The sequence below is a fragment of the Monopterus albus genome, unplaced genomic scaffold (assembly GCF_001952655.1).
Source record: "Monopterus albus unplaced genomic scaffold, M_albus_1.0 scaffold94.1, whole genome shotgun sequence".
Lineage (NCBI taxonomy): Eukaryota > Metazoa > Chordata > Actinopteri > Synbranchiformes > Synbranchidae > Monopterus > Monopterus albus.
In genome coordinates, this window is record NW_018127974.1 from 1,427,290 (window position 1) to 1,442,268 (window position 14,979).

General features: G+C 41.6%; 1 protein-coding gene across 1 annotated transcript in view; it reads left to right on the forward strand.

Annotated features, from left to right (window-relative positions):
* cnksr3 (cnksr family member 3) overlaps positions 1-9,895 on the forward strand; it is a 34,006-nt gene extending 24,111 nt beyond the window's left edge. Inside the window, exons 5-13 of the mRNA XM_020608757.1 lie at positions 3,314-3,398; positions 4,249-4,368; positions 4,548-4,607; positions 5,339-5,407; positions 5,512-5,658; positions 7,031-7,155; positions 7,686-7,873; positions 7,956-8,042; positions 8,747-9,895. Coding sequence (XP_020464413.1) covers positions 3,314-3,398; positions 4,249-4,368; positions 4,548-4,607; positions 5,339-5,407; positions 5,512-5,658; positions 7,031-7,155; positions 7,686-7,873; positions 7,956-8,042; positions 8,747-9,036 — 1,171 coding nt within the window. The 3' untranslated portion in view covers positions 9,037-9,895. The remainder of the gene's footprint in view (positions 1-3,313; positions 3,399-4,248; positions 4,369-4,547; positions 4,608-5,338; positions 5,408-5,511; positions 5,659-7,030; positions 7,156-7,685; positions 7,874-7,955; positions 8,043-8,746) is intronic.
* Positions 9,896-14,979: the final 5,084 nt, after the last annotated feature.

Sequence of the window (14,979 nt, forward strand, 5' to 3'; positions counted from 1 at the left end):
TCAGCAGGTCTGCACGCTAGTTAGTTCAACATCACACATGTAGCTATAGCCCTGGGAAATGTGCACACAAGACGCACACACAATAGCTTTTTCCACTGAGCACATACCATCCCAGGGACGCAGACATGCAGAATGAAGTGTAGGAGAAGATGGTTATAGCAAATGTGGTCTGGCAGCCAGGACATAAGCCTGAAGCCAGCAGTCTGAGCACATTATTGATGCTTCTTGGTGGGGGGGGACTTTTCCTCCTCATGCTAGCTAATGAGAAGACCCCCTTAGTGTGGGGATGTTTAATGTAAACGTTATTCCTGTGTTTCCAGTCTCATAAAATCCACTGGCGTGCTTTTAAAGGTGCCTGCCAACATTCCCCAGGCGGCCGTACTCTCTCAGTCGTGTGGTTCACGTTTTTGCTTCTTGAAGATGCTTGCTGTAGGAGACCAAAATGTCTGAACTCGCTTCCTATGTGTAGGTGTAGGAGGCAGTCCACCTAACTGCAGAATAATTAGCCTAAATGATAAAACAGTGCATCGGGAAACATTTCACAACTTTCTGCATATGGGTGCTGGTTAGTGTTTTTCCCCGCAGAATCAACCCCATTACGATTTCCTCTCTCCAAAGCATTTGACTTTAGCTTACCCTGATAAGTGGCTCATTTTACGCTGCCAGTGAAAGTGGTTGCAGAGACTGCAGGTGTCATTATTGCATCAAAATAAATTCCTTTCCCAGAGTGCCTATGTCCTCACCAGAGTCTGGGATTTTAGTGCCTCTGGTGATTTACTGCGGGTGTCCCGGTCAAGGTCATCTACAAAAAGTGTGGGGTATACGTTTCGCACACTGCCATGTAGAATAATCTCCTAATAGGTGCTGAAAGAGTCTTGTAATTAGTGGCAAGCAATTAGTTTCCTCCAGCAAGTACAGGGTAGATCACTTATTTCCAATATATTACAACATTAAGTATCAACAGAAAGTTGGTATATTCACTCTCTTTCTCATTTGTTTGGACCATCTGGGACGCCCTTTGTCTTTTCCAACATGTGGCCCAGAGTCTGAGCCACTGGTTAATAAAAGAAGGTGCGCACAAGACTGCCACATGATTAGTTTTATGATGGGGTAGGACGGCATGAGGTTTGCCCGGCTCGTTTGTGAACTCCATCCAAGAATTAGGGCTTTTCAGATCACACGCTTTATGTGTTCTGCCTGAATGAAGCCTGTGTGTATGCACACAATGGGGCATGGCGATAAAACTGTGAACACATCACTTGCTTCAGCTGTACCCGTCGGTGTGGAGGTCATTCTCTTTGAAAGAATGTATTTTTCATTGATTCCCCTGGGTCTTTTGTGTCTGCTTCCCACTTTTGAGTTGTTGAATTAGATGTGAAGTTGATTTCTCTCTATTTTAATAGAAAAAAAAGACCTTTAACAAATATATGCATCATATATTGATAGTGTATACCTATAAAAATAACAGGATGTCAGGTGGCCAGGTTGAAAGTATTGCATTACGTTATTATTTTTTTTACACTAATGTAAAGGCACCTGTATACTCCAGCTCCCTGTACTGTGCCAGCGCCCCTCTCTAATAGGTCACAGATTCTTTCTAGTGGCAGATCAAAGGCCAATAGAGCAGCACACAGAGATCTGATCCACATCGGCTGTGGGATCAAGTCTGCAACATCCAAAATCAGTACACCCAGGGAATTGTCTCTGAACCTCTCTCAGCACTTAGCAATGATCTGGCTTAAGTCTCCTAACAGTATTTTGGTTTTGATAAAGATATTAGGTTATTTTGGATGCCATGAACAGATCTTTGAAGGATTATCTATGAAAATGTTTTCATGTGATTTGATGGTACTATGAAACGAGAGCTGTTCTGTCAGTGTAAAAGCTTGACAGGAGATGTGCCAAGTCATTTCTGCAGCACATAGTAATACTGTTTTGTTTCATGACCTCTAAAAGATCAGAATATGTATTTTTAGCTCATCCCTTCTGGCTCAGTTAACAGTGTAGTCATGCAAACATGGGCCACCAGTTGCTAAAAGAAATATGCAGTTGCATGTTTTCACAAGCGTAGCCAAATTCTTTCTGAAACCACTGTATGTTCTCAGCTGACTTTAGAAAATATATTGTATGGAAACATGATTTTGGGACCCCTACATATCAAATGAAACAGATTGTTTCTTTTTTCCTTCTTTATATTTTTACTGGCAAGCAATGGAAATGTGGCAGAGTCATATGTATGTTATTTGACCAAAAGGGTTTAGTCCTTTAATCAGGCACTCAAACACAGATTGAAAATAATATTTAAAAAGCATAAGATATACACCATCTTGATGTGAAGCCGTCACTCACAGCCACAGACAGTCGCACAGATCGTATTATTGCAAACAAACCAACTGCAAAGTGCATTTGAAAACAGATGTTCACCTTTAGCCCAGTTGAATGTGCAAGCTATGGAAATATGGGAAAACTTGCTCGACCCCCATTCACTGTCTGCACAATGGATTTATAAAGAGCGACAGAGGTGGCTTTGTATGTAGCACATGCCCATGCATGTCGCTAACACTGTGAGGGCCACAACACCCACTTTGCATTGGCTTTTGAGGGTTCTTAAGAAATAAGAGACTTTTTTGTGCCCTCTGATTTTGACAAAACCATTTCACCTGTGTTTTGATGGATGGTTTCCCTTTGGACATTCCCAACATGGAAGTCCATAAACAAGCAGGGCCCCCCCACATGCACTGTGAACCTGCCTTTCCTAACCAGGGGCCTGTTCACCACCACCACCAACAACACAGTTGTCAAGGGAGGCTGTTGTCTCAGCTGTGTCCAGTCCAGCTGCTGCCTGTGAATGCTGTGTTAGGGATTGTGGTCACTCTGCCAGCAAACTATGCAGATTTTATCAATGTTCTTTCCACTGAACAACCACGGTCACAGCTACTGTCTTATTTGACATTAGGAGACCCCTGCCTCTAGCCCACTTACTGTACAAAGCAGTGATGCATTCATATGTTCCCAGGAAACCACTATTTGGATGAGGGCTTTCTGAATATAAATAACAAGTTTTGCCCCATTGTGTCATCTGTACATATGAGTCCTCATATGGTATGTACATACCATATGAGGTTTTCTGAACCACAATACAACTATAGTGTCCCCAGAATTTAGGCAAAAAGGTCCAAAAGCTGTTTATTTGCAGCTCTCCTCCATTTGTCTCAGTTCTATAACTGGAATGCTGATTATATCATATTTATCCAGCCCCTATACTTTTTCTCTCACTAGCCCTTGAGTAACCGTTTCCTCTTCTGTGTTGTTCACTGATCATGATCCTCATGTCGTCATTGTCTTCTGTGCAACAGGACTGCAGTGTTTATGAGATGGAAGAGAGGATCCTGGAAGTTGTAAGTATATTATACCTATACTCTTTGTTTCCCATAATGTAAAATAAAGGAGACCTAGACTCTGCTGTATAGAGCGGAAAGGTCTGTTTGATCGTTTTGGTAAATGGCTGTGTAGAGACTGTGTGACCTGCTCTCAGCTGCAAGGTCAGATTTCCGAGTGGATAGTGCAGACAGATCTTTAGGATTGCCAGTAGAGGAGGCAGCTCTAATACACCCCCAGCCATCAATCAGTGTTTCCTGTTGCTGACACTCTCCAGACTACTTGGGCTAACACAAGTGTCTTTTAGACAAAGAAAGTAGAACTGAGTCTTTCTTTGTAAGATTTGTGTTTCTCATCTTGTCTTCCCAGCCTTTTGTCCACCTGTGCTTATTTTCCTCCAATTTCTGAGTTCTTCCAAAGTAAAGTTTACACCATGTGTTCAAAACAAAATGTGCCATTGGAAAGACCCCTCTGTTGATAACAAATCTCAGTTTTTGTCATTAAACAAGCAAGGGGTGAAGCAGAAGGAAGGACAGTGTGCACTGGACTGGTTTCAGTGTTGTGCGAGGACAGGGACATGTGGTTAAAATGGCTCCTTTTAGCCCATTAAGCCTTGCATACACACACACACACAGGCATGCATACAAGGAGTAGGACAACTAACTGATGAAGGATAAGGTTTTGTGTCGTGAGTGTTATGAGTAGCATTTTAACTCGACTTGTTCTAACATGTACAGCACACAATAGCTCGACTGGTCATTATGGGCCAATATGTCATTAGTGGATTCACAACACTTAAGATCATGTTTTTAGAAGTTTATTAGTGCTGTGTTTTCTTCACTGATACATGTTTTACTTCTCCTCCACCAGTCTAAAATTCTGAACAGCATCTGTGATCAGACCGTGAGAACCACCTCTGACCCCCTGATGAGCCATTCAGCCTGCTTGGAGGAAGTCCAGCTGACTAATATCAAACCAGGCGAGGGTCTGGTAAGGAATGCTGGGAGATTATTTTATTTTTAGCCCCAGACCTACGGTCTGCTTTTTGTGTTTGCAGGCTAAGAAAGTCTGCAATGTGGGTCAAATTGTGGCCTCCACATCGTCTCCCTCTGGGATTATTATATGCCACAAGTAAGGTTGTCTTGTGTCTCTCTTTTTTTTCTTTTAAGGGGATGTACATCAAGTCTACATACGATGGGTTACACGTCATCACGGGGACCACCGAACATGTAAGAAGAACAAGATGCTAACTACAGCAATACATTGAGCCTCTTTCCATGCTTGAGTTAATTTAAGTATTTCAAATTCACAGTTTGATTGTACCACAGAATGAAGCAATTGCATTTTTCTTCTCATTTCAAATGGCCAACTTACTTTTCTTTTGCACCTTACTGCTAAGAACAAGCATATGATCTTGGTTGAAAAAGAACATCTCTCTCATCCTCTTCATCTTCCTCTTTGTTCTCCTCCTCCTATACTGAAGGCACACTGAGTTACAGTAACTGAAGAATTTAAGACTTGCTCATTCATTGTGGGAATTGTTTGTTTTTGTACTCCAGTAACCAGTAAATATCGCAAACATCCTCCACAAATGAAGCCCTACCTTTTCCACGCACTGACACCCAGTCAGTGACTAATACAACAGCATCACTGCCACTGTTGGATCCTCACGCCTCCAGTCCTTTTATGAATCAGAATCTGAATCATCACTAATAATGAATAGTTAATCCTGTTTGATATCTGTGTGACATGAAAAACAATTCAGATGATAGTCACGTACACAGAGGGTGTTTTCTGGTGATTTGAGCCGATATTTGCTTGATGAATGGGATTCAAAGGAATAGCTTTAATCAGGCAGAGGTAGCGCTGATGTAGCTACTGACTTCAACAGGGTTTTATGAATAGTAAGTTGTGTGTCAGTGTTTATCAGGCTTTGACCTTTACTTTGTTTGTTCTTTAGTCGCCTGCAGACCTGACCAGAAAGATCCATGCTGGTGATGAGGTGATTCAGGTGAACCAGCAGACAGTGGTGAGAATCTTATTTTGTTTTCCTTACTTACTTAGTCGTAACTTGATCACATACTATAAATATTAATGGAATTGAGTCTGTGTGTATTTGTCTGTGTTAATCAGATGGGATGGCAGCTGAAAAACCTGGTCATCAAACTGAGGGAGGACCCCAAAGGTGTGGTTCTACTCCTCAAGAAGAGGCCCACAGGCACAACAGGTTTCACCCCCGCCCCTCTCAAGAACATGCGCTGGAAGCCCCCAGTACCTCAGGTACATACACACTTCTTCCCCTCATTCTTGGAAGTCAACAAAAGCCTGTGTCATTGTCAGCTAATTATCAGTATTTGAGGGAGTTGGTTCCAAAACAGCAAGTTCAGACAAGTGTCAGAGCCATCATGAGCGTGCTGCCGGCTGAATTTAATACGACATGGAGTTTTTCTTCATGCATAAAATCATAGGTAAAGTCTCATGATGTCATTCAGTCTAGGAGATAAAGCTTTCAGCTGGTAGTGTTGGAGTCTAGTTAGATTGTATCTGGTTTATTAGAAACAAATGGCCCAGCTGTTGCCATCTAAAGAAGACAAAAGAATAAGTTACTTAAATTTACGCTCTATCTTTTAAGAGAAACCATACCCCATATGTCAGGTAAATATTGTGCTAATAGGGTTATGCGACTGTAATTCAATGTGCTCCTCTCCCTAGTGTGAATACATTAGGCTTGATTTAGCTTTTTACCACATCTGTGCACCTGAGCCCTTTAACAGACAGGGAGACAGTAAGCCTGTTGTAAACCTAGACTACCAAAATTCAAGTTCTGGAATTGGCTTATCATGCGTAGCCTGTTTTACAGCCTGAGAAGGCAAGATGAGACGTTATCAGATAGGAGTGGGTTTGTCAAAACAACAAAGAGCCTCTCAACACAATGAGGGCCACTGTCAACATGTCCACCAGCATCTTGTCTTAACAATTAGTCAGGAGGTATCACAGTTAGTCATCTCAGTTTATCTGTAATAATAAGGCTCCAGGAGGCAAAACAGAGACAAATCACACATGCAGGTTCTGGAATGAATGGCACTGGCTTTGTAATATTATATAATTTGTACACATTTAGCTGTTTGGAGAAGGAAAGAAGATCCCAGATTGGGTGTTTAGTTGATCACATCTACTAAGCTGCATCATCAGACATATCATCTGGGGCCGATGAGAGCAGCATTGAATCAGAGCTGTACATTCTGTCAAGGGCACAGTGTTGTTGAGAGCTGGGGAACATAACTGTGGGGAATGAACAGTTTTAAGTACACGTCTCACGGGCTATTTTGGACTTCACCTACAGTCTTTCCATACCTCAAACAAGAAGGTTTATACACACAAGTGATTATGTAACTGTCTCACCACAGCTGGTGAACTCCCCTTAGCTGTTAGCAATTCATATTTAGTCTTAATTTAAATAAATAAATAAAAAATAAGCGTAGACAGAAACAACGAGCCAGGACTTCGTTTATTTTGACATAAATTCGTAGGTTTTACTTCAGATTGGGAATTATGGTAACTGAGAAGCCTATCAGATTGCAGGAAAAAAACACTCTCACTGTTTAATTAATGTGTGTGAATTTACCAGTACTGACTGTGCTGTATTTTTCAGAACAATTCCTCCTTGATCAGAACCCAGTCCCCCTGTGGTTCAGCAAATGGATCAACCAAAAAGGAGAAGCCAGCTATCCTGGACTTGTACATCCCCCCTCCTCCTCCAATGCCATACACCCCACGGTGAGCTGTCCCATTTCATTTGCCAGGGTTTTTATTCTTTTAGGTAGAATTTTCTTCACCAAGTTAGGTTCTTTAAGCAGAAGTCATGAACCAGTTTAAAGAACTAGTAGTTAATATGAGGGAGGCCAGTTACCACTGTGCGCTGAGTGATCTAGATGTCCCCTCGGTCAGCCTTTGCCGCATTTCCACACCCTGGCCTTCCCGGCTGGTGGATAACAAGTGTGTCCGGGGTCCATGATCATCTTACTTCTTTCCATTCCACTCTGCTCCCACCAGTCACACCAAAGTCCTTATGCAACAGCTGCTTAGTCTTCTAGCTCCAGAAAGATAATAGAAGGTGGAAGAAATGAAGAAAGACTGAATTTTAAGAGGATGTCTGTATCCTTGTTATTGTTTATTATTGAAATTGCACAGAGGAAGGTAAAATAACATTATTTGGTTTTGAATCATGGTATTCTGCTCCATATTTTACCCCGTGGATTGGCATGTTGTGCTGTGATAAACAAATGAGAATTTGTTTCTCTCTTCAGAGAGCTGAAAACAGACTCTGTCTCCAGCATTAGTAAAAGACCAAAGGGCTCTGAGTCACCCAACTCCTTTCTGGATCAGGAGAGCAGAAGACGCAGCACGATCGCAGATTATGACAAACTGAGCGTTGGCTGTCCCATCGAAGCCAACGTGATACAGCCCAGAATGAGGGAGCACAAGCTTTCACGGGGTTAGTGTTTTCTCAGGAAATTCTATAAATATTGAATAAATATGTTAAAATAATATGATTCATAATGAAGTGTTTCTTCTAGGTAAGCCACGGCCGCTGTCCATGCCAGTGGATACCTGTGTTGGAGTGGTAGATCCCTACACAAAGGCCTGGGCACCCGGAAGGAAAGGTTGGTTTCAAATCCAAGTTATACTTGAGTTTACCACAGTTGGATCGTTACATCCTGCTGTGTGATTTGACAAGGAGGCTTTTCATATTCATGGCTTATTCAGTTTCTAAGTGACAGCTCTACAATATAGTAAAGCATAGCAAGGTACATTGCAACTAATCGCTATAAGTGACATTTCAGTACATCTGTGTTGCCATGACGTTTCTCTTAAGACAGAAAAGTGTAGTGGGCAAAGCAATATGACTAGAAGTCCTCTAGTAACAGCAAGTAAAGGTTAGAAAATTCAAGTTTAGCTGTATCAAGGGATTCATTCATATCTACATGCGTGGATAATATCTGCTGAAGCATCATGGTTTGAATATGGTAAAGTACAAGGAATAGCTGAAGTGCTCATCACATTCCACATTGTTTTTGTCAGTAGCTGTGTGTTGTAGTTGTTAAGAGATCTTAATAATGTACGTCGTGAACTTTGTGTTGCTGCAAGTGGTTACTACTACAACAGGTCTGACAGAATTAACACAATACCCCTTTAAGCCTCGGGTCCATGATTGAGGATGCTTATGTCTTACCCAATTTTCACTGTTTCCAAAGAACGAATGGATGAAAGCTTCACATGGGATTCTTAGTAGCTAATTATGCTGGACTATTGAACACCTGGACTTTTGTCAGCTCTGTTTAGAAACTTGTTGTCTTCTCTGCTTCAGGTGAAGACCTCCTGTACAGATACCTGAGCAATGAGAGGATCCCCACTATAGCAGAAGAGGTCCCCTCTGCGACCCCACCCTACAGGCCTGCAGGGGAACGTCACCTCGTCCGAGTGGACCACATCCGGGGTAGCCGCTACTACTCCAACTCAGACCTCCACAACAGCGCCACCATCCCCTACCAGGAGGACATGAGAAAGATCCCCATAGGCCCCGTCTCCAAGCGCACAACAGCTGAACGCTCCCTACTGGTCAGTTGGATCACGCGGCTTAAGCTATTGACTCACTGATGATGCGCTTTCTGCCCGGGGCTTCCTGTTCCTGTCTTGTGTCCTTCCTCAGTGCCTTTCATTTTTAATGTCCGGCTGTTGTTTTGGCAGCTTTGGGTTTTCTCACACTCCTTTCTCCCCAGTCTCCATGTTTCCTTGGTGTTCCTGCTACTAGCAACTACTACTCCTCAACCAAACTTGCTTTTGTATTACTCACTACATTATGTCATCGCCCTTTAACACTGCCCACAACCCTCCATGTCTTTGACTACAAGTCCCATCTCTGCCTCAGAAGGATACAGTTTGTTCAGGTTTAGGACACTTTGGCCCTGTGTAAGCTGTCTATGGACTTTTCTGTACATATAAAGTTATGTAATGTTTCAGTTGAAAACCTATCTGTACCATTGTTTAATACTTCAAAAAACTTGCCTGATATCACTTCAGCTATAGATGGGTTTCCTGTTGACAAACATTTGAGGATGCACGTGCATTGGCAGGGTATAGATTGGAGATTTAATTGGTTGAACAAAGCCAGTGATTATTTTCCTTTAGTAACAGACCATGTATGGTCTTTCACTGAAGTGCTGTTACGTCAGTTGCAACACTGCGAACAGTCTACATAAAACACACAGCAAATTTATTAATATCTCTTTCCCACTTTTACAACACTTAGTCGATATATATTTAGATAATACAGTTGTAATGTAACAACATGATTAATTTATTCACAGTTTTGAGCATAAGGCGTTAGCTACCAGGCTGCAGTTACCCTCAGTTCTATAGCTTTTTTAGCATTGTTAGCTAACAATCACCTGAACTGGGGGCAACTGTGGTTCAGTGGGTAGAGCAGTCGTCTCTGAATCGGAGGGCCGGAGGTTCAAATCTCGGTGCCACGTGTCGAAGTGTCCTTGGGCAAGACACTGAACCCCCAAGTTGCCCCCGATGGTTAGAGCCATTGGTGTGAGTTGGCACTGCAGATGGCTACCTCGGTTCTGTACTGGAAACAAATTCCTTTTGTGTAACATACTTGGCCAAATAACTCATAAATATCCTTATCCTGTGAAGTTAGTAGAGCTGTAACCCGTCTTATAACATGTTTGAGATCAGAGTGTTTTGATAAATAAAATACATATGCAATGTATATTTAGTCAATACTTGATGCAATTTGTCTGTTTCTGACTCGGTTTACATGAACAGTTAAAAATTTTGAAAAAAATATTACTTTTTAAACAGTTGACCATCTAGCAGCACCTAACTTTGCAGACAGCACACAGGGCTCAGGACCACAGCTCCCAGTGAGTCCAGGTCAAACACCAGCCAAGTTTGACAGTGTTGGTAGTCAGAAGGAAGCCCAAGATTATTTAGCAGGGTTATGCTGTAAATCTTAGGTCCATCTGCTCTGGTTTGTTTCGAACATGCAAGGCTAATGAGATTATATACCGCGTTTTCCTTTAGTTTTACTGAGCTGTTTGTTTTCAGTAAGGCTTTGAGGAATAATTAGCAAACATTAGGTATAAACACTCAACAGAAATTAAATGAGCACTGCAGTTATTACTTAAGCCGCAATGCTCTTATTCTCTGTTGAAAGGTATGTTTTGTTTTGGGATGTTGACATCCTTCAAGCAATTTGAGGACAGTTAGCCTTAGTCATGTAACTTTCCATATAGCCTCAGTTGTTATCTACCCTCGTGATGCACGCACATCTCAATGATGTTGCTTGGAAACCTGTCTGTTGCCATACTTTGACTTTTTTGCATAAGTTATACAGATAAAACTAAGTAAAAGAAACTGCTTGTTCTGTTAGCAAAACTGCTTTTATTTATGTTGCATTTTTCTTTTGTGATCCTTTTGTTACGTTACCCTCTGCCAGTGGTTGCCTCTTGTAAGCTATGCATATACGTACAAAGTCACTTTAGTTGACAGTGCTGCATTGGTTGGTGAAAGGATGTATATATCTTGTCACTAGCAAATATTTGTGCTGGTTTTAAAGCTATGCACTCTTTTCAGTAAACCTTTATATCTTGTGCTTCAGTTTACTCTAAAATTACCCCCTAAAGAGTCCGTTATACACATCTGGTGGACAGTAATAAAGGGTCCATTAGTTTGAACCAATCTTTTAAGACACAGGTCAAACAGACTTCTATTAGTTCATGCTATGGAAAGACCATGTGCCACAAGAGACAGGATGACAGTATTATTTAAGACAATGCAGGGAATAAGTGTCTGTTGTTGCTTTATTTGCCTTTTGTAAGATTTGCAGAGCATTTTATTAAAAACTGCAGTTATTACAGTGATCTTTTGTATTGTCTTTATTTTACCAATGATTTGGAGTTACTGTTCAAAGTGTGCTTATAATGTAATAAATGGGATCAAGATTTTTTCTGAAAACTACATTGATAATAAATGTTATTTTAGTTTCACTTTACACACACAAAATATGTTCTAACATTCTGTCAGTGAAGGGCAGCTTTAATTGTTAGTATTCCACTCTCTGGCTGAATGCATGCACAGGCTGTTGAGCTGTTGATGATTTCTAACCTGTTTTGACCTTTGAGGTGAACCCTGCTTCTGTTTTTTTTTCTCAAATGTGATGAAACAGGATAGCTGGAGTCAGGTTACCTTTTCTCTGTGTCTCAGGTGGTGATGGTTATACCTACTTCTCACTTTGATGACCTTTAAATTCCAGCTGCAAGACCCATATGGTCAGAGCAGGGGATCTTATTCTTGCACATGTGTTGCCTTTTAAACATTCAAACGTTAGATTAGGACTATGTCACCTAACAGCCATGACCATGTTCACTGATTTGAAATGTTTGCCTGGAAGGGTCAGTACCTTTTCTCATGGAACTGACTGGTGTCCAAAAGACCCACCACTAACACCTCTTTTCTTGTCGCATGTGTGACTTTGCTCATCGAGATGGCCTCTTTTCTAATCTCTCCTGCACTTCTTCCCGTCTTGCTCTGCCCAAGCTTGCAAGGCTATAGTTGCCTGTGGCCCTCACTAATTTCCACTTTCTGCCAACCTGTGGTCTGCCTAAATACTATCTGCATGTTGTTTACCCCACTGCTAAGTTTGCTAACCACCACCATGTTATGCTTGCACATCACGAATGATTGCACGGGAACTGTTTGCTGAATTATAGGACTGTGCATGTGGAATGACTTGCTGATTTGTTTATTTATCCAGTTTTCTTGTTTACTGATCACAAATGGATTGACCGAGATACATGGAAATGATGAATGTTTTGTTTTCCATTAGTTTTTTTTTCTATTTTTGGGGGGTAGTAATTCATTACGCCACAAGGCAGCATTAGCCTGAATTGTTTGTAACTGACATCACAAACCACATGCTAATTTAGTTTCTTTCATGAGAAGATGCTGCACTTTTAAAGCTCAAGTCATTTAGAGGGATCAAATGAGTGACCAGTGTTGACAGCATCACAACCAAACTGAGGCCTTAAGAGCAACTATAAAAGAGTAGCTGACTGCATCTCCATCATGTGTTAACACATAAATCTTTATGTATCACAGGGGTCTGACTGGCACTCTAGCAGTGACTTCCTTAACCGGTGAGTTCTTCTTGCTCTCTCACCCACACACACACAATGTTATATATTCTATAGGTAGAGCAGGGTATAGATTTGCAGGTATAGAGCAGGGTGGATCTACTTTACTAAGAGGGAATGACAGTCAGTGGGACGTGGACTCTTTGTTGACCCAAGCTACAGTGTGTTTGGTCAGTGGGTGGGCTGCTTCTATAACTGGGGAGAATCAGGCTGAAATTCATACAGAGACGCACAAACAGAGGGTGACAACTGTGGGGTAGAAACAGTAGAGTTACCATCCAAGTGTTTCTTCAGCCTGACAATAAATAATAAGGAAACAATCATTCTTGACCAAAGTGGTGACAGAGCAGAGCAGTCTGTCTGTGCACACTGCTCCAAAATAACCTCAAGCAAGTCCAAGTGCCTGTTTTATCACCATGACCTGGATTGACCTGCTATTTGCATTTTATCTTAGGAGCAAGGCTTCACATATTAAAACAAAACCCATGAAGATCGATTGTGGTAATTTTATTGGATCAATACCAACCTTTTCTTTCCTTTGAATGCTAAATCAATTTATAACTTATTATTAAATGGGCAAATCATTTCAGTGTTTTTTTTTTGAGACATTGTCTTTTAGCACCGTCAATATGCAAGTTATTTTAGCATGTTCCACCCACCAGTGTGTCTGTCCTTCCCCATCCACCCCCTGGCACCTTTGCAATGCCAGAAAAGCTTTAGAAATGTCACTGATATGAGAAATCCTGCTTCTTCTAACCATAAATAGCTCCATCCCACTGCAAAATATGACGACATCCAAGGACTGCTATTTCTCCAGCTCTTCTATTATGGCCCCTGTATCTCCTCTGCCTGGTTCCCACATGAACACAGTCATCACTGACTAAACACTTTGCACCATACCCCCTGACCTTCCTAGCTGTTCTATTCTAAGAGCTACACACAAATGTCTCCCATCTGGTTTGCAGGCCATGGATTTTCATTGATGGTGAATTTAATCAAGTGTCATATTAATTTTGGTTTGTCAGTCCTTAATGAATAAACTAGTTTTTCTTTATGACACAGTATAAAATGCAATGGTGCATCAGTTTCACTTCCATATCATTTCTGAAATGTGCAAAAAAAGCGGCAGCCATGCTGTGTGGGGGTGGTAGTTGGAACAAATCTACAGACGTATCCGATGCTGTAACACCTGCAAAAAATCTGCAGTATTTCAAGTAGCAAATATGTGATGTCCAAAAGAGACAAAGACTGGAAAATGTATGGATGATAGATGAACAAAAAAATGCTGGTGACCGAAAGGCCAGAAAAACCAGCTGGAGAGAATTTCATACCCTGAAATTGCAGGGTGAGGCCTGGCTGAGGTAAATCGAGTATTTTGAGCAATGGGAACAAGCTTCTTGTCTGCCCAGGCAGCTGTGGCTGGTTTCCAAATGTATTATCAGATCCAGTGGCACACCAGCTAAATGCCAGCCCTTAAACAGCCTCCATGGGATCTGTTTTGTTCCGGCCAAATCAAAGTGAGCTGGATTGATACATAGATAAAGTTAATGAGAGGTTACAAATGAGCTGGGAAGCAATGTGTTGGAAATTTTCAAGAGACACTTTTGTCTGATCTAAAGTACTATGGTTAGCTTTAGCTTCTTGTACAGGGCAACATTACTGTAAAGTACAGTCAAGTGAGTTGTTTCAAACTGTTGAAGAGTTGACTTACATTGTCTCCACTCTGTTCTTGCAGGTATAATCAGCCACATAGTCAATCCTGGTCTTTCTCTCAAGCAGTAAGTAACTATCAATACTGTTGACTAAAAATGAACTGTATACAGTCAATCATATAGTTTAAGAGAGCACCTGCATACATTTGTGTGAGTTTGCTGCTCCCCCTGACCAAAGGGACGAATGCCACTGACCTCAGCCTTGACACAAGGAGCTGACTTGTTTTTGCACCAAACAAGATAACTTTGACCCTGCTGTCATTGTTTATATAGGAGTGATGGTGGAATAAAGTGTTTTATTGTTTTTGTTCCTGTCCTGATTACTTTTGTGTACACCTGAACAAATACATATGTCTTCTGCACAAAACTGTTTCATTTCAACCCAAATCCTCATTAACTGTTCCTCAATACCACATGTAGAGCTATAATGACCCAGTTAACACATGTGGCCAGCTCTGAACTGAGATGCTGACCAATGCCAGGGCAACTGGACAGTTACTACCAACAGCAGCAGGTGGGGGCCATGCAGTGCCACCAAACTGAGTAAACTAGAATATGATATCATCTCCAGTCCTGCGCCCTTCCCCTTCTACGCTGTGTGTGAGTCCCTCTGTTAAATAATAGCCACTCTGTTTGCCCCCTCTCTCCTTTCTCCCTCTTTCTCTCTCCCTCTCACGCACACACAC